This window comes from Rhinatrema bivittatum, chromosome 6 (assembly GCF_901001135.1).
Source record: "Rhinatrema bivittatum chromosome 6, aRhiBiv1.1, whole genome shotgun sequence".
Classification (NCBI taxonomy): Eukaryota; Metazoa; Chordata; class Amphibia; order Gymnophiona; family Rhinatrematidae; genus Rhinatrema; species Rhinatrema bivittatum.
In genome coordinates, this window is record NC_042620.1 from 99,071,572 (window position 1) to 99,092,432 (window position 20,861).

Consider the following 20,861-nt stretch of genomic DNA (forward strand, 5'->3'; position numbering starts at 1 on the left):
GGGGGAATCTCCTCCTTCTCCTTTCATTTGCTCTTCAGTGCACAGCCCAGTGACTTTTTTCTTCCATGGCCTACTTTTGCAGTAGCACTCAGAGTTTTCAGGTGTTGGCCTGGAGACAGGACAATTTCTTTAGAATTCAAGAGTCTCTGGGCCAAATCTGTACATGTGACAGACAAGGAAACTGAACCAGTTGCCCAAACCACACTGACTTCTGCCTTCTCTTGTATTTGTATATAGAGAAAATTAGTCCATTGTAATGGGCTTGTATGGCTACACCCTCCTCTTTCCTTTTGTTTTAAATTTGGAAGAGAGATTGATGGGGTTTTCAGTGCTTTCTTAGCTCTTCTTCTGGCCATATGCATTCTCTGCATTTCTTGCTCCAGGAAGGTTGGTGTTCCACACAAAATTTTTAATAATGTAGATGTATCTTGGGTTCAGGCCTCGATTTGTCAATAGGCACACTAAGCCAGTGCCTAAGGCATCATAAATCTTGGAATCTGGGGGGCAGGGGGAGAGAAAGCAGCAGGCTAGCTCAAGATATGCTGCCTTCCAATAAAAATGAAATAAATTATCCTAATAAATATAGTGTAAAACTACTTTAGTTTCATAATGTAATATAAAAGATGGAATGTTTGCCAATTTGCTTCAGAATTCTTTAATTTTTTGCCACAGGATCTACCCCTGAGCTGCCACAGGAAACTAGGGGGGGACTGTGACTTGGACCTTCTGCCCCCTGGTGTCCAACCTTGGGGGGTGGGAAGAGGGGGATGACAAGGGGAGGCAGCATCAAAATCCTAAATCCATCAATACTTAGGCTTGAAAAGTTGGGAAATACTGTTCTATTGCTTAGCCCTACCCTGCTGCTCCCTTGCCCTGAATCATGTTAGTGCCTCATCAAGTACTCAAACTTCCTAAAAGGTCATACTCCTAAGTTGCCTCCCACCCCTTCAAAAAGATTATACACCAGCTAGACCTGTAACCTCCTATAGACTCCATAGACTGATTGGAGTCTGTAAGACAATTCTGAACTTAAGAACATAAGAAATGCCATGCTGGGTCAGAGCAAGGTCCATTGAGCCCAGCATTCTGTCTCTGTCAATGGCCAGTCTGGGTTGCAAGAACTTGGCAGATCCCAAAAAGTAGAGCTATTTCCTGTTTCTCATTCCAAGGGCTAGCAATAGCTGTTACGTGTCCCGCCGGTGGATGTCTCGCGCACTGGACTGCTCACCTCCAGCCCCCCGTGCCAAGTTCCAGCACTGCCTCCCTCGCGACCCTAGCTAGCCCAGCGAGGCCGCAGCGTCCCGCGGTAATGACCGCCGGGCCTACTGCAACGCGCCAGGCATCACGCCTCATGCCAGCGCCATCAGCCTGCCTAACCATGCCCCCAGGCACGCTACTACTCCACTATCGTTGCCCCTCTTACAACAATGACTAAGAAGGGGGCCAATACCCGAGTATGGACTCCTAAAGCCCTCGTGGCCTTTCAGAGACTTAAAGAAGCTTTCAACTCCGGTCCATGCCTTCATCATCCAGATCCCAAGCATCCTTCCATAGTATAGGTTGATGCCTCAGCAATTGGTGCAGGGGCGATCCTGAGTCAACATTCATCCACGGGCAAGCTAACACCTTGCTCGTTCTATTCACACAAGCTTCCCCCACAGAGCAACGCTATACTGTGGGTGATTGTGAATTATTGGCAGTTAAGCTGGTCCTGCAGGAATGGCGCCCCTGGTTGGAAGGGGTGCCACACAAGTTCATGATCTTCACAGATCATAAAAAGTTAGAACACCTCAAAGAGGCTCAACTTCTAAATCCCTGTCAGGCCCAATGGGCTCTGTTTTTTGAAAGGTTTAACTTTAACCTGTGCTTCCGGCCGGGTTCCAAGAATTCGCGTGCGAACACTCTATCCTGGTCCTTTGAGCCCGAGGACCTGCCGGGAGCTCCCAGTTATATTGTAGATCCTGCTTGTATCACCCTCGCAGCAACCACTACTGTCCCAGTCAAGAATTCTGTAGACCCACTCTGATTACAAGAGTGTGTGCTGCGCTGGGCCCACAATTCGAAATTGGCAGGCCATCCAGGGCGAGCCCGAACTTTAGAGATGTTACGCTGTCACTATTGGTGGCCCACCATGACTCAAGATTCTCGGAAATATGTGGTCTCTTGCCCACCTGCGCACAACAAAAGCCACCCACTGGGAAACCCTGGGGCTTGTTTCAACCGCTTCCTGTGCCTACAGAACCATGATCTAGTATTTTGACAGACTTTATCACAGATCTTCCTCCATCCCAGGGTAATACAGTGATTTGGGTCGTGATCGACCGCTTCTCAAAAATGGGTCACTTTATCCCTCTGCCGGGTCTTCCTTCCACCCCGGAGCTTGCAAGACTCTTTTGAGGAATATATTCAGACTCCACAGACTCCCCAAGGAGATCGTTTCCGACTGTGGACCACAGTTTGCTGCCAAGTATTGGCATTCTTTATGTCAAAAATTCAATATAACTTTGAAATACACCTCGGCCTACCATCTGCAAGCCAATGGGCAGGCCAAGAGAACTAATCGCACTTTGAAGACGTTTTTACATTCCTACGTGAATGACCAACAGAATGATTGGTCTAGTCTACTTCCTTGGGCTGAGCTGTCACATAACACACATGTTGCAGCAGCCACCAATGTTTCTCCATTTTCAGTGGTCTTCGGAAGGCAGCCCTGTCTGCCTTTACCTGTTCCTGTGACAGTTTCATCCCCTGTGGCACAAGACATGGCTCAAAATATCCACCAAGTATGGACACAAGTAAGAGAACAATTGTCACGAGCTGCTGAACGCGCTAAGCGCACCTCAGATCATCTTCGCCGTCCTGCTCCACTCTTCCGACCTGGCCAAAAGGTATGGCTGAATGCCTGCAGCATCCACCTTCGACTTCCTTCTCATCGGTTGGCTCCGAAGTATATTGGTCCCTTCCGGATACTTCGACAAGTGGGTGCAGTTTCCTATCAGCTTCAGCTACCCCGGACCCTGGGGATCCACAATATGTTTCACATATCATTATTAAAACCTCTAGTTTTGTCCTGCCTCTCAAGAAAAGAACTCCTGCTCCTCGTATCTCAGCAGAGCCTGATACTCCACTGCAGGTAAGAGAAGTCCTCGACGTCCGGCGACGACGAGGTAAATGGAAATACCTTTTAGCTTGGGAAGGCTATGGGGCCAAGGAAAATTCCTGGGAGTCTTCCCAAAATATTCTTGACAAAGATCTTTTGAAGTCCTTCCACAGACAACACCCTGAGAAACCACAGCTGCGTAGGGGGAGGCTTAGAAGGGGGGGTACTATTACAAGCCCCGCCCGTGGACGTCCCACATATGAAACTGCTCACCTCTGGGCCCCCGTGCCAAGTACCAGCACTATCTCCCTCGCAGCCCTAGCTAGCCCAGCGAGGCCGCGGTGTACCGCGGTAACAACCGCTGGGCCTCCTGCGACACACCAGGCCTCACGCTGGTGCCATCAGCCTGCCTAACTATGCCCCCAGGCGCACGCGCGCAGACCAGCCGCACTGAAGTAGGAACCGCGGTGCGCCCTGATTGAATCCCCGATATAAGGAAGTGATTGCCTTCACTTTCTTGCCTTGACAATCGGGTCGTCTTGTCCCTGAGATTGTCACTGCGTGTTCCTGCTTGCTTGTTCCTAGTCTGTTCCAGGATCCTTCGTTCCAGTTCTGCTCCAGTTGCTCCTGATTCCTAGTCCTGCTTGTTCGTCTCCCTGGTCTTACCTTGGACTGCCTTCTGGTAAAGACCTCAGCTTGTTCCTGACCTGCCTGCCTGCCGCCTGCCAAAGACCTCAGCTTCTTCCTGACCTGCCTGCCACCTGCCAAAGACCTCAGCTTGTTCCTGACTTGCCTGCCTGCCAAAGACCTCAGCTTGTTCCTGACCTGCCTGCCTGCCGTCTGCCCAAGACCTCTGCTGGTTCCTGACCTGCCTGCCTGCCACCTCCCAAAGATCTCAGCTTGTTCCTGACTTGCCTGCCTGCCGCCTGCCCAAGACCTCTGCTTGTTCTAGACCATTGGACCTCTGGCTCTTTACCCTTGCTTTGTTGACCACTCCTCAGACTGATACCTGGACTTGACTTTGCTTGCCTGACCACATCTTAGTTCCTGGCTCTGTTCCTCGCCTGGCTCTGTTCCTCGCCTTGTCTTCACCATCCCTGTTCTGATTCTCTCTACTGCCTCCCATCTTCAGTCTCGAACCCTCCAGCGCTCCTCCCAGTTCCTATGGGCACATTGGACTTCCATTCTATTGGAGACCGTGTGAGACCCACCTAATTCCAAGCGGCCTGGGTTCCTACGGGCTCCTCCCGGGGGGACCTCGGGCTTCCAGTGGTGAAGCTCGACACTGCCTCTGTCTCCCTCAGTGCTCTGACCCTGGGGCAGTCCCTGTGCTGTTCCAGGACAAGGGTTCCACCCCCGAGCGCAACAATAGCTTTCTTGAGTCTACCTGGCTTGAAGTCCTTCCATAGACAACACCCTGAGAAACCACAGCTGCGTAGGGGGAGGCTTAGAAGGGGGGGGGGGGGGTACTATTAAAAGCCCCACTATTACAAGTCCCTTCCAGGAACTTGTCCAAATGTCTTTTAAGCCCTGCTTTATTATTCACCTTGACTATGTCCTCTGGCAACAGATTCCATAACTTGATTATGTGCTAAGTGAAAAAATTACTGTCTACAATTTGTTTTAAATCTGCTGGTTGTTAGTTTCATGGAATGTCCCCTCTTCCATATCACACATGATTTTATAAACTTCTATCATGTCCCCTCTCAGCCATCTCATTTCAAAGTTGAAGCGTCCTAACCCATGTAGCCTCTCTAGTCCCTTTAACATTTTTGTCACCCTCCTCTACATTCTTTCTAACTTCTCTGTGTCTTTTTTGAGATGGGGATGATCAGAAATGCACACAATACTCAAGGTGCAGTCACACCATGGTTCAATACAGAGGCAATATGATATCTTCTGTTTTATTCTCCATTCCTTTTCAGCTCATTCTATTTTCTTCTTTGACCACTGCTGCAAGGTAAAAGGATGTCAGGGTCCTTTTCCTGTAAAAGGATGTTAGATAGTCTTGCTGTGTGTTCCTAACTAGTGTTCGTGTAATGCCAGTAACTCACCATTTCACTTGATGTGCCACATAATCTATCCATGGACTATGGGATACCAATGATGATCTCCCGACCCAACCTTTCACTGAGGTATGGTGCTCCAGTGAACTGAAGTGAATGGATAGACACCTCTACCTCCTATCCACTTACTATGGGCATGGATCTTTGTGAAATATTTGTGGCAGTCCCATTTAATATTTATTTATTTATTTATTTATAGTTTTTTATATACCGCTGCTCATCAGAGATATCACGTCGGTGATATCCTAATAGCAGTGTTTCCCTTGCTATTATTTTGAAGATGTGTCCAAAGCTGCTGATGTCCAAAGCTTGTTTTCAACTGTACTCTTTTGGCTGCTAGGAATTTCCTTGTGCAATCTCTTCCAAAAAGCACATTCATTCTGTAAATGATGCTGGAGAGTTACAGTCATTGTCTTCTTGTATGGAAAGCCACATTCTTTGGCAAGGTTGTATGCCTACCATTGGAATTTGTGGTCCAGCTTTTGGCTCCTCCTCATTCACCTCCTCTGGCTCCTCCTCTTCAGACATCTCCTCTTCTAACTTCTCAACTTTCTCTAGAAGATGTGTGCTTAATCTCCTTCATTTCCTTTCTCTCTATTTCTTCCACTCTTTACGGTATTGTACTGTGTTCCTCCAGCTAGTGTCTAATGGGCCTGATCTGGGCTATGTAGATTCTTCTACCCTTCTGATCTGACTGCTCTCCTTGCATCCTTTCCCAACACTACCCCTTCTTCTCGTCTCACTATATTAAGCCTCTTTTCTGTAACCTCCATCTTTCTTCTGACATTCCAACATTTTTCTCTCTCCTTCCTGCTATACTTGCTCACACTTTCATCTCTCAAGCCCTTTCTACACAAGAAAAATCATTTGGTCTCTTCCATACTCCATTCTCTCCCCAAACATATCCTCTCACTTTGCTCTTTCAAGACCCTTCCTGACATATAAGAATGACACAGAAACATGTACTCCTCACTCACTCATCCTCTTATTAACAGGAACTGCAGGAAGATATCCCATGTTTTACCACTGAAAGCGCCAAATCTGAATCATAATAACCAAGAAATATGCAGTCAAATACTGACAGGCCCCAAAAGACACTGACTCAATAGAAAAAGAAGAAACCTTGCCCTGATGAGAACTTTACACCGAAGGATACATTATCTAGTTCTGTCTGTTTGTAAGTGCTTGTTTAAATAAAAAAAGAAGACAGCGAGACAAATCAACAACTTAAGCTCATAAGCAGGAGTCAAGGACCAGCCAAGCAAGTCCAGATGTCATAAATACCCCCACCCTTGGAAGAAAGGGGGGGCAGTCTGAGACAGAGAAAAACACTCTGGCATAACAGCCTGGCATACAGATGTGGCAGTACTCCCCCCTGAAGAAATGGGGAGGGAGGAAAAGACCTGCAATGTGGCAAAGACCCTCCACCCACCAAGTGATTATGCATGAGTTTATGCATTTTTATCAGCTGGAAAGTGTAAGACGGGGGGGGCAAATAGGAGGAAAATAAAAGGCAAACCCTGAAAGCAACCCTGAAGGTGAAAACAGAAAGAGAGAGTGAACCTGAAAGAGCCCGAACCCCCAGCTTTCGAGGAGGGAGAAGGCTAGGTTTGGCCAGGAGACCAGAGAGAGGAGATGCCCTGATGAGAGACTGATGAGAAATCTGAGGTGACAGGGAATTGAGAGCAGCCTGACAGCTCTGCCGGTTCAGGAAGGGACCCAGAATCAAGCCTCCAGATAGCCGGTAGCTCTGCCAGAACCCATCCCAGAGTCAAGTCTCCTCACCTGCCCACATTCTCCAGCTCTTCAGCCAGAGCCTACTTCAGAGGTAAACAGGGGAGAGCACCTGAAGTTGGGACCAGGGGACAGTGAGGTAGCATAAGTATTAATATATTAAGCAGGTTAAGGTTTATGGCATGTGTGGGCCCACCCATGGTACAGAACTTTCTTTAGGGTAAACTGGTTCTTAGTAGCCAAGACGTTAGAGACAGGAATGGTTGTTATTTTCTAAATGCTATATCCTGCCAAATCTATAAATAAAAGTTTATTTCTGAGGAGAACATGTTGTCCTTTTCCCTGAGCTTAGGATAGTGAAGTAAGGTGGGAGGGCAACTGAAAGTCTCCTGTAGCAGAAGGGTCCCTGCACCCCTAAATTTGATTACAGACCAATGGATAAATAATGGAGAGGTGTTTCAGGAAAGGAGTTCAAGACTGAGCACAAGCTATACAGATGACTGTTTATTCCTCTCCTCAACCTAAAACCTATTTCCCCCTTAGAAGTTTGTTTGTTGTCAATCGCTCCATGTTCTTTTGTGGTCTCCCCCCATTCATTCTAAAATAGGAGGTACTTAATTTTTGTATTGCTACTTATTGTAATTTTCTGGATTATCAAGAAATGATTGTAAAAGTATCCCTTATTGTGTTTACAGGTTTTGCTTGTATGTGAAATTTGAAATACAAATAAAAATAAAATTATAAAAAAAAAAAAAAAAGAACAGCAGGGAGTCACTCAGGACAACTAACTGTAGTGTAAATCTCCAAAGGGATTGTTTTGCACTAATTTACCTTAGAAGCACAATATATATTGCAAGGAAAGAGCTCAGGAACCCACAATCCAGTGGGAGCACTGAGAGGAGAGGATCACCTTGCTGGTGGCTGAAAGAAATCAGTAGGTTTTGCTTGGGACGTTTTTTTTTTTAAAGTATTGGTGAGAAGTAAACTATTGGGTATATTATTTAGTGTGTTTGTGTGTTTGTGCTTCTAACAGTCAGTAAGGCAGCTAATAAACAGAAGTTAGTGTGTTTATTTTTATATAGTCAGTAAGTCAGCTAATAAGCAGAAGTTAATGTGTTTGTATTTCACAACCCTCCCACCCACCCCTAGCTCATGCTTTAATTTAGAGGCAGATGCCTCATTCACACACACAAAAAAAAAAAAAATCAGCCTTTTAACTTCACTTCACGAATTCCCCACACCTTATTCAGAGTTTGATCATTCCCCTGTAGGCCACTACCAGACATATAGGGCCAGCTTTTAAAGGATTTACGCGTGTGTGTGTGGGGGTGGGGGGTTACGTGTGCCGGGCCTATTTTAAAAAGGCCAGGTGACGTGCGTAAAGCCCTGGGACATGTGTAAGTCCCAGGACTTGCAAAAAAGGGCCGGGGCCAGAGGCCTCCAACACAGCGACCATTGCTGCTGTGTCAGAGGATTGTGTGCCGGCACACGCAAAAGGTATGATAAGACTTTGGGGGGGGGGGGGTTAGAGTGGGACTAGGGGGTGGAAATGTTAAGGGAAGGGGTGGGAAGCTTAGGTTAGGAACGGGGGAAGGCAGCGTGCCAACCCCCAAATTTATAACATACGTGTGCATGTTATAAAATTGGGCAAACATGTGTGCACGCCGGGTAGCGTGCGCACCTTTTCAAATCTACCCCATAGTGAATACCTATACAGACACATTCCTACTCCCATAGCAACCTAAAACTTAACTAGGAACTGAACAAACCTGAGATGAAGGAAGCAATCCAGCAGCATCGAGTGTCACATGTATGATTTTTTAACCGCAGGTGAGAAGTTCTACGTGTGCATCCGATGCAAAGAGCTCCTGTCTCTCAGAGAATGAGTCCGATCTCTGGAGGCTAGAATGGCAGACCTGGAGGAGCCAAGGCAGACACAGAGGTATATAGATGAGACCTTCAGGGACATAGTAGCCAAGTTCCAACCTCAGACTGGCAGCCCTGGTGCTGCCTTGGAGGAGGAAGGTCTCATGATCGGGCAACAGCATCCACCTGGTACAGCAGGAACAGATCCTGTAGCAAGGACCTGCTCTCCAGGTGGTGCAATGTCCTTTCACTCCGAGGATGTGTCTCCAAGGGCTACTGCCCAGGAGGGAAGGGTTAGGTTGGCCATCATCATTGGTGATTCAATTATTAGGAATGTAGACAGCCGCGTGGGCTGGTGGGTGTGAGGATCACTTGGTAACATGCCTACCTGAAGCGAAGGTGGCAGACCTCACATGTCACCTAGATAGGATTTTAGACAGTTCTGGAAGCCAAATTTAGGCTCTTAGGTAGAAATCTGAAGTCCAGAACCTCCAGGGTATCATTCTCTGAAATGCTCTCTGTTCCATGCACAGGTTCCCAGGGGCAGGCAGAGCTCCAGAGTCTCAATGCGTGGATGAGACGATGGTGCAAGGAAGAGGGATTCAGTTTTGTAAGGAACTGGAGAACCTTTTGGGAAGGGGGAGTCTTGTCCAAAGGGATGGGATACCTTAAACCAGTGTGGAACCAGACTGTTATTGCTAGCCATTAAAAAGGAGATAGAGCAGCGTTTAAACTAGAAGAAAGAGGTAAGCTGACAGTCTCTCAAAAGCGCATGGTTCGGAGGGAGGTATCTTCAAATGATACTAATGGTGCATTAGAATTAGGGCATCCCAACAGTGAGGCTCCAATAATAAGAAAAGTAGTCCAAGTGCCTGTAACTAAAAACTCACCTGAGCTAAAAATTTCAAATGTATCCCTATCAATTAAAAAGCAGAATGAAAAGACAAACAAAAAGCAAACTTTGAAATGTTTGTATGCTAATGCCAGAAGTCTAAGAAGTAAGATGGGAGAATTAGAATGTATAGCAGTGAATGATGACATAGACTTAACTGTCATCTCAGAAACATGGTGGAAGGAGGATAACCAATGGGACAATGCTATACCAGGGTACAAATTATATTGCAATGACATGGAGCAGCATCCGGGAGGTGGTGTGGTGCTTTATGTCTGGGATGGCATAGAGTCCAACAGATAAACATCCTGCATGAGACTAAATGCACAATCAAATCTTTATGGGTAGAAATCCCTTGTATGTTGGGGAAGAGTATAGTGATAGGAGTATACTACCATCCACCTGGCCAAGATTGTGAGACGGACAGTGAAATGCTAAGAGAAATTAGGGAAATTAACCAAATTGGTAGTGCGGTAATAATGGGAGACTTCAAGTACCCAATATTGACTGGGTAAATGTATCATCGGGTCACGCTAGAGAGATAAAGTTCCTGGATGGAGCAATGGGTTCAGGAACCAATGAGAAAGGGAGCAATTTTAGATCTAATTCACAATGGAGCACATAATTTGGTGAGAGAGGTAATGGTGGTGGGGCCACTTGGCAATAGTAATCATAATGGGGTACATTTTAAAACACAGCGCGCACATGTACTTTTGTTCGCACACCAGGCGCGAAGAAAAGTACGCCGGATTTTATAAGATACGCGCATAGTCACGTGTATCTTATAAAATCCGGGGTCATCACGTGCAAGGGGGGTGCACATTTGTGCAACTTGCACGTGCTGAGCCCAGCACTTGCTGCCGGTTTTTTCCGAGGCCGCTCCAAAATCGGAGCGGCCTCAGAGGGAACTTTCCTTCTGCTTCCCCTCCCTTCCCCTACCTAACACACCCCCCCCCCCGGCCCTATCTAAACCTCCCCCCTACCTCTGTCGTGAAAGTTACGCCTGCTCGAGGCAGGCGTAACTTTACGCGCGCTGGGCCAGCTGCCACATGCCATGTTCTGGTCCGGGGGCTGGTCCAGAGGCCACGGCCATGCCCCCGGAATGTCCCCGGGCTGAAACCACACCCACGGCGCCAACCCCCAGATGACGCGGTGGCTGCGTCACGCCCCCTGACACGCCCCCCCCCCAGGAAAGTCCTGGGACTTATGTGCATCCCGGGGCTTTGTGCACGCCAGAAGCCTATGCAAACTAGGCTCGGCGCATGCAGGGGCGTTTTAAAAGGGTTACGCGTGTACCTTATGCGCATAACCCTTTTAAAATCCGGCCCAATATGATCAAATTTGAATTAATGACTGGAAGGGGGACAGTAAGTAAATTCATGGCTCTAGTGCTAAACTTTCAAAAAGGAAACTTTGATAAAATGAGAAAAATAGTTAGAAAAAAACTGAAAGGAGTAGCTACAAACGTAAAAAGTGTGCAAGAAGCATGGACATTGTTAACAAATACCAACCTAGAAGCTGTCCAGATGTATTCCACACATTAAGAAAGGTGGAAGGAAGGCAAAACGATTAACAGCATGGTTAAAAGGTGAGGTGAAAGAGGTTATTTTAGCCAAAATATCTTCATTCAAAAACTGGAAGAAGGATCCAACAGAAGAAAATAGAATAAATCATAAGCATTGGCAAGTGAAATGTAAGACATTGATAAGACAGGCTAAGAGAGAATTTGAAAAGAAATTGGCCATAGAGGCACAAACTGACAGTAAAAAAAAATTTAAAATACCGAATCAGAAAGCCTGTAAGGGAGTCAGTTGGACTGTTAGATGATCGAGGGGTTAAAGGGGCACTTAGAGAAGATAAGGCCATAATGGAAAGATTAAACAATTTCTTTGCTTCGGTGTTTACTGAAGAAGATGTTGGGGAGATACCCATTCCGGAGAAGGTTTTCATGGGTAATGATTCGGATGGACTGAACCAAATCACAGTGAACCTAGAAGATGTGGTAGGCCTGATTGACAAACTGAAGAGTAGTAAATCACCTGGACTGGATGGTATTCACCCCAGGGTTCTGAAGGAACTAAAAAATGAAATTTCAGATCTATTAGTAAAAATTTGAAACCTATCATTAAAATCATCCATTGTACCTGAAGACTGGAGGGTGGCTAATGTAACCCCAATATTTAAAAAGGGCTCCAGGGGCAATCCGGGAAACTACAGACCAGTTAGCCTGACTTTAGTGCCAGGAAAAATAGTGGAAAGTGTTCTAAATATCAAAATCAGAGAACATATAGAAAGACATGGTTTAATGGAACAAAGTCAGCATGGCTTTACCCAAGGCAAGTCTTGCCTCACAAATCTGCTTCACTTTTTTGAAGGAGTTAATAAACATGTAGATAAAAATGAACCGGTAGATGTTGTGTATTTGGATTTTCAGAAGGCATTTGACAAAGTTCCTCATGAGAGGTTTCTAGGAAAAGTAAAAAGTCATGGAATAGGTGGTAATGTCCTTTCGTCGATTACAATCTGGTTAAAAGACAGGAAACAGAGAGTAGGATTAAATAGACAATTTTCTCAGTGGAGGGGAGTGGGCAGTGGAGTGCCTCATGGATCTGTACTGGGAACCATGCTTTTCAATATATTTATAAATGATCTGGAAAGGAATACGACGAGTGAGGCAATCAAATTTGCAGATGATACAAAATTATTCACAGTAGTTAAATCACAAGCGGAGTGTGATAAATTGTAGGAAGACCTTGTGAGACTGGAAAATTGGGCATTGAAATGGCAGATGAAATTCAGTGTGGATAAGTGCAAGGTGATGTATACAATGTTAGGTTAGGTTACATATTAGGAGCTACCACCCAGGAAAGAGATGTAGGTGTCATAGTGGATAATACATTGAAATCATTGGTTCAGTGTGCTGCGGCAATAAAAAACAAACAAACAGAATATTGGGAATTATTAGAAAGGGAATGGTGAATAAAATGGAATATGTCATAATGCCTCTATATGTTTTGTCTCTGTAAATAGTTCAATGTTCCAAAACGCATTTTAAAATGTTAACCTTAAGTTACTCTGTAAGATACACTGTAAAAATAAGCAGCCCATGCCTTATTTACTGTTCAGTTTCATGTGAACAGATGTGATATCTCAATCGAATGTCGGTACACAAAAATAAATAAATAAATAATAAATAAATAAATATATCGCTCCATGGTGAGACTACACTTTGAATATTGTGTACAATTCTGGTCACTGCATCTCAAAAAGATATAGTTGCGATGGAGAAGGTACAGAGAAGGGCAACCAAAATGAAAAGGGAGTGGGAACAGCTCCCCTATGAGGAAAGACTAAAGAGGTTAGGACTGTTCAGCTTGGAGAAGAGATGGCTGAGGGGGGATATGATAGAGCTGTTTAAAATCATGAGTCTAGAATGGGTAAAAGTGAATCGGTTATTTATTATTTCGGATAATAGAAGGACTAGGGGGCACTTCATGATGTTAGCTTGTAGCACATTTAAAACTAATCGGAGAAAGTTCTTTTTCACTCAATGCACAATTAAACTCTGGAATTTGTTGCCAGGGGATATGGTTAGTGCAGTTAGTGTAGCTGGGTTTTAAAAAAGTTTGGATAAGTTCTTGGAGGAGAAGTTCATTACCTGCTATTAATTAAGCTGACTTAGAAAATAGCCACTGCTATTACTAGCATCAGTAGCATGGGATAGACTTAGTTTTTGGGTACTTGCCAGGTTCTTATGGCCTGGATTGGTCACTGTTGGAAACAGGATGCTGGGCTTGATGGACCCTTGGTCTGACCTAGTATGGCACGTTCTTATGTTCTTAAAGTGAGAGAGGGAAATGAGGCTCGGAGAAATGTAAACACATTCTGCTGAGATAAGGCAATGAGCTGTAGAAGGAGTGAGGCAAAATTAAATTATGCCAAAATTGAGGGGTTGATTGAGGCTTGTTGGGGGTGCATTGAGAGAGATTTGGATTGACCTGGGGGATGATAGAAATGATTTAGAATTGAGCTGTGGAGAGGTGGGAAGAAAGGACTGAGGATTAAGCAGACACATGCAGCACAGATACACCCCCCCCCCCCCCACACACACACACACACACATACACACCACGGACATGTAGTATAATCCATGAAGAACACCTTTCCCATCTTGAGAGGGAGTGGATTGTGTTCATACTACACAGTGAAATTTCAATATCCTGTCATTTATGGTGGGCATTCTTCTAATTTAAATAATATTTTGAAAGTGCTGTTATATGATTGATTTTCTCTGATCTGTGCTGCAGTACAGATCTGGTTGGTAATGTGGATGAATGGACCAGGAGACATATGATATACTAACATTTAATCTTTTCTTCTGTTTTAAATTACACATTTTGTGACAGACATTTTTTGAGCCATACAAATTATAACTTTTGTGTTTATACAGGATTTACATTTTTCTGCCTTGCCACCTGTTTTCTGTTTTTCTGGATTACTGTGGTTTTTCATTGCCTTTAGTATATATTTTGATTTCTGAATACCAATGGTTTGGACATACTATTTCATTTGATATGTCTGTTTTACAATAAAGGGGGTAGGTGGAGGAAAAAAAATGAAGTGGGAAGTCTTGCAGAGGTAGGAGTTATAAGGAGAAAAAGCCCATTGAGGGGGAAACAGAAAGAGGAGGAGGAAGAGTGAGATAGAATAAAGGGCTTCTGGGGGAGGTGTGGAAGTGAGAGGAAGAATGAGGATGCTGAGGAGGAGAAGGGGAAGCAAAAGCTACTTTCAGAGCCCAGGATATAGAGGCTGATCATATGAGCATAAGATGTGCCATGCTGGGTCAGATCAAAAGTCTATTGAGCCCAACGTTTGACAATGGCCATCCCAAGTGACAAGTACTCAGCAGATTGCAAAAAGAGTAGATCCAATTCTTTGTTGCTGATTCCTCCCAGGGATAAGCACAGTGGGTTTCCCTGAGTCCACCTGGCTGATAATGGTAGACTTTCCTCCAGGAACTTGCCCAAACTCCACAGAATGTTGAGTTGTGTACCAGGTATTTAAAATACCTGAATGTAAGATGTATGTGAAAATGTGAACAAGCTAGCCATTTCTAGCTAATAACATAGAAATAGCATAAAAATGATGAATATTGCGACACTAGAAGGTTAGCACGTCCATGATCCAAATGACTGTATCCAATCTCTCATACTCATTTTAAAAAGAAAATCTTCACAACATGCAAAAAAGGCAGATGTAAATTCAAATTCATGCATCTTGTAGATAACAAAACATTTTGAAATGTGACACAGAAGAATATTAGTTTTATGACACACAGTATAAGTTAAATTCAGATTCTTTGATAATTTGTGGCTTTCAGTATTATCACTTAGTATGGTCCTTCAGTGAGAAAAGGAACTGCATTGGACTGGACAATTTAAGAAGATTATTTCGATCACTGAAAACATTGTTTTAGGATAACACCTGAAAAAATCATCTGAAATCCTGGTGCATTGTTACTGTGAAGTAACCTTGTAAAAACAAAACAAATGAAAAACACTTTTCTTTTTTACTGGCAAGTGAAGCAGGCATCAGTTGAAAGTCATAAAACAATTTCACGTATTTTGTATCAAAGGCTCATTTTTACTGAAAAGATGTTAGTGTGTTTTTATACAGTTTAAATATTAGAACATCCATATCTTTCTTACTAAGGTATTTGAAAAATTGTGTCCATTTTTTTCCTCTCTATCTGTTGCTAGGCTTTCAACACATAAGGCCTCATTTTAAAAAGCATTTACATGCTTAAAATTGGGTTTATACATGTAAATGCACTGTACCCATATAAGTGGGCTTTTGAGAATTGCTACCATATATGTAATTGAATTGTCTACAGGATTTAAGACTGTTAAGTTAATTTGTTTTATCCTTTAGCTATTTTAATCAATTTTATGTATATTAATGGTAAACCACCTAGATCCATCTCTGTGTGTATATGTGGTATATAAGAATATTTTACATAAATAAATAAAATAAAACATTCATGTGAAAGTGCACTTTACATGTGTAAATGGATTTTTAAAATTGTTACAATAGCATGTCATATTTACATGTGTAGCTCCTTTTAAGATTACCCTCATAGTAAATAATAAGATAAGGATTTCATCCTGTAGCCTAACCCTATAACATGTAATAACTATATTATAGAAAACCAGAAACCCAGCTAAAACAAGTACCCAAGTACCTACTGATTACTATGATTCATATGGCTAAGCAGTTACACAATCATATTTAAGTTTTGCTCTTTTGGAGGAATTGCCACAACAGAAAACAAATCTGTCATGGAGAAAAAAATCTTATGAAGCATAACGTATTGACTGATTCACTGAAAAACAGAATATGATGGCAGTTAAGGACCCTAAGGCCCATCTAGTCTGCCCAATTTATTTCCTGTTCCAGTGCCTATAGAGCCCACTTGATATCTGGCTCTCTCTTCACTTCTTTGCAATTAGGGATCCTGTATGCCTGCCCCAGGCTTTCTTAAATTCTGTTATATAGTTTTTGCCTCTACCACCTCTACTGGGAGGCCATTTTGTTTTCTTCATATAAAAGCATAAATAATTTGAAATCTTTCCTCTTATAGTAATATCCCGTTGTGCACCACTACTATTAACCGCTAACTTGGGTTAGGAAAGACTGACACTATAGTCTTTCATCCCTTAAAACATTTCCAACATTAGTCAGGTATCCATGTTGCAGGCTGTGATTGTAGAATTGACTAGTAGCCTGGTCTGTTTGGCAGGCTGTGGGTTCTGTAAGTAACTAGAAGTCATAGTGGAAATACAGGCACTCAGGAAGTTGGGGCTGCCTGGAGGGCTACACAGGGGTTAAGTCTGGAAAAGACAGATGCTGGAGGGAACTTAGTGTGAATCTTGTATGGTTTTCTACACAAATGGTTGAATACAAAGAGGAAGACAAAAAGGATATAGATCTAACAAGTGTTTATGCTCTGTGACTGGCAGCTGTAGTGTATCCTTGGCAGTGACAGGACAACTGAGCAGACTGTATGAGCCAGATAGTCTTTTTCTGCTGTCATTTACTATGTATATTTTTTTCCTAACCATTTATTAACATATATTCAGGGGCTTTTAATTAAAACAGCAGTGCTTTTTAGCCCCTGTAAATTTTAAGTAAGGATTAAAAGCATTTCCACCAATCAAAATTTTAAAGCTGCAGAAAAATGTTGTTACCAAGAGGTACTGTTTCCTAAATTTTCTTTTTTTTTTTTTGGTCTAACATTTTACTTGCATTTTCACATTAAAAAAAATAAAAATTATGCATCTTTACTGATGGATGCCATTTTCAACAGTTTGCATGCCTGGGTTCACTTATCAGTTGTTCAGGGTATATTCAAGCTCTACACATACAGTATTTGTAGGAAGCCTTCATGCTGCTGTGATAAGGATGTACACAAGAATGTTCTGATTCTACTTTCATTCATAAATGGGGGAAAGGTACAAAATCCAACATTTCATTTTATGGATAACTTTACAAATATTCCACAGTTTGCAAGTTGATAAAACCTTGCCATAGATTTGATTTGGAGAATTCCCATGTAAAAATGGTAGAAAATAATGAAATTTGTCAATATTGCAAAGCTTTGCTTTTTAAAAAGGAAAGAAAATGGTGAAATTAACCATTTTTTTATGTTCTGTCAGCAACTAGCCCATTAAGCTCTATTGCAAAAAATGTGCAGAAATAGTCATTTAGATTTTTTTCCTGGAATCACAAAACATCCAACTTTCATAATTTTCTATGTCACTGAATTAGGGACTTGTAACTCAGATTTATGTTAACACACCCCTCCAAAGCGACAGAACTAGAAAGCTGCTAAGAAAAGGACTATAAATTAGAGTTACAAGTTCATAGGCAGAATGGAAAGGAGATCAGAACCAGGACTCACATATTACATCCTTGTTAACAGGAAGTCATTTGGCAACTCTCCCAGAAGTCTCTTTGTAAAAAGCAAAGATATCATCTGGGGGAACTCTCATGTGCCATTGAAACACTTTACTGTATTAAAAGAGACCACTTTAACTCCGGATTTGGATTTGAAGAGCATCAGATGTCAAATGGGCAAAACATAGGTTAAGCAATAACAAACTGGGATATTCAATAAAATGCAAATGCAACCCGCTGTTTAGGTTGCAAAAGAATTTCTGTATTTGTCAGTAGCAACAAAACTTGGTTACATTTTGGAAAGAATTTTCTATCTGTAGACTACTGTTCAATGTTAACTATCTGGCATTATATATAAAATCCGTTTGTTTATAAAATGGAGTGAGAATCCAAAATGCTTGTTAAATTGAATAAAGAACTCATGCATGCACTGGATTGACTTTGTAATGATGCACTATAAATATACTTTCTGCAGTATAGTTATGAGAATGGAGCAGATAACAAAGACATTCAGTTGATGCATCTAAATACAATAACCTGTTGCATAAGTGATTTTTATATATACTAAAACATTTATAAGAAAACTGTTTTCCACAAGACAACTTTTGTTGAATTAAAATTAACAAATAGACATTAGGATTTCAGCAAAAAATGATGTCATAACACTTTATTTACTTTAGCATGCATATTCCGGTTATCTGCTGAAATTCAAAAAGTAATTACTAAAGTTCTTTGCTTTAGTATATGCATAACTTTTAGTGTAAAGACTTGGCAATTTTTTTCATCAATGTAAACTAAATCTGTTAAATGTTATACAGCGCATTGCTTACTTCAAGAACTACTAAAGCATCAATTATTCCGCTGAAACAAAAGCACCAATTAATTTACACTCCATCTAACAGGCATAATGAAATGATATATAGCATCATTTCCACAGCATTAGTATCTATAAATGAAAACATATGGACTGGAACAAAGTATAGCTTGACTAATACCACTAAATCCAGAGAATATTCCATAAATGATGAATTTGTATACAGTTTTCTTTCATTGTCAGCTATGGTACTTTGTTTATTTGAAAAATACTTATAACGAATAGGGAACCATTAATATATACATGCAACTTGCAACAATGTAAGAAATAAGACTTATAGAATACCCACATCAACAATCAGGAAATCAAGCCAGCACCAAGCATTGGTGAAATATTTTGCAAATCCATATGCCACCCACTTCAGAAGCATTTCCAAAATAAAGATATAGGTGAAGACCTTATCAGCATATTCCAGCATGATCTTAATAGTTCTTCTCTGCTCAATATATATGTCTTCAAAGGCCTGTGGATAGAAGGTTTTTAAGTTCATTGTAATTATATAGTTAACAGTAGTTTTCCATTTAGTTTGAACAAAATGTTTTTGCTTTGTTACTAATCCAGGAAGCAGTGAGTGAAATCCTTTTCATTCTCCAGTTAAACCACAAAAGCCATAGACTTTTCCTTGCTTGTCATTTTAAGACATGTTTCATTCTTTAACTTGGAAAAGGCATTGATACTAGTATTGTATAAGGCTTTGGAAAAACCTCATTTATAATATAGAATATCATTTTTATCTTCTTAGTACTGGAAGACATGAATGACTGAGAAAGTTGCAGGAAGAACAAAGATTGTAAGTGGATGAAGCAATTACAGCTGAATGGACTAGAAAGTGTTGACTATCCTGGGTATTGTTGGAAAGATTCTTACTGTAAATGAAAACATTTCTTGTATGATTTTGGAAAAGGTATCTCTTTTAAAATTCAGTCTTGTATTGTTTTTAAATGGTGCTGAGATAGTAGGAATATTGCTGCTAAATGTCAGTAAATACAAGTTCCAAACTATTCAAGTAATACATTAAAACGTACAAAAATGACAGATTTTTAAAATCGATGCTATCTTCAAATGCTGTATAATAGTCTCCTATTGTAAGTGATAAATGTTTACTTACAGTAATGCACTTTAAAAAATTAATGGCTAAAAGGAATAAAATAACATTGCATAAGTGCTTGAGAAAATGATAAAAACAGTAGATTTACATGAAGGCCACTTGTTGATGTGTATCATATTATATCTTATTTTTATAATAATTTGTGCAGTGTTGTTGGTATACTGATACACTTCATGTGTTACTGTATTGTGTAGATGCAGAATACAGATTATTTTCAAAAAAAGAAAGAAAGCCTATTCAATACAGGTGCAACTGGTAAGGGCAGAAAATGTTGAGATCCATATTAAGTCACTAGCCAGACTGCAAAATTAGCCAGGTAAACTTACCCGTCTAATTTTGGAGGAATATTCAATAGTGCAGTCGCACTATTGAATATGGATGGTTATCTTAAAGATTTCCAGATAAACCTATCTGTCTAACTTTAGGACAGCTCTACAGCACAAAGTTAGCTGGATATGTTATCCAGCTAACTCTGAATATCAGAACTAACCAGACAACTTAGTTGGATAATGTAGCTCCTCCCAGAAACACCCTTAAAATGCCCCTAAGTTATCCAGCTACAATTTAGCTGGATAATGAGATATCTGGCTAAAGTTTAGCCAGATAAATGATGGAAATGTTCATAAATCAGCATTTATCCAAATAACTTGTGAGTTATTCAGCTAAATGCCTCTGAATATGGACCTCATAGGAGATATAAAGGACTGCAGAAGGACTAAAAAGAAAATTACATCTAGAAGCCCACTGGAGTGGGAGAACTGTTCTGAAAAGAGTGCATTTTAACTCATATTGATTTTACTCACCAGGGCACCACTGCTGAGGAGAATCATAAAGATAATGAAGGTCTCAAACCAGTTGTGTTCAACTATCTTGAAACAGGTTTTCCTAAGATTCCACCATTGCTTTCCTCTCCCCTCTTCAACACTGACTTGGCAACATGTAAACTTATTTACACAGCCTAGAAGATATAATATATTTTGGTAAATCAGAGCAGACTGAATTTTGTATGAAGTGATAATTTACTTTGATACCTATAATTTACTTTGATACCTAGATATTCTTAAACTCATTAATCTTAGAATGATTCTGAAACCCTATAATACACTACAGAACTATGAAGACAAAATGAGAAAAGCACATCTCTCTGTCATTAGCTTCTTTCTTTGGACAAAGGGAACAGAACTTTCCAGTACAAGTTTAACTCAACCTTTTAGACACATTTTTATTATAATTCCAAATAATGTAAAAACTACTCACAAAGTTTA

The 20,861-nt window shown here is 41.6% G+C and overlaps 1 protein-coding gene across 1 annotated transcript in view; it reads right to left on the minus strand.

Annotated features, from left to right (window-relative positions):
* Window positions 1–20,861, minus strand: part of LOC115093623 (sodium channel protein type 2 subunit alpha-like) — a 655,694-nt gene that overhangs the window by 185,564 nt on the left and 449,269 nt on the right. Inside the window, exons 19-20 of the mRNA XM_029605639.1 lie at window positions 20,400–20,554; window positions 18,778–18,951 (exon numbers count right to left, since the gene is read on the minus strand). Coding sequence (XP_029461499.1) covers window positions 18,778–18,951; window positions 20,400–20,554 — 329 coding nt within the window. The remainder of the gene's footprint in view (window positions 1–18,777; window positions 18,952–20,399; window positions 20,555–20,861) is intronic.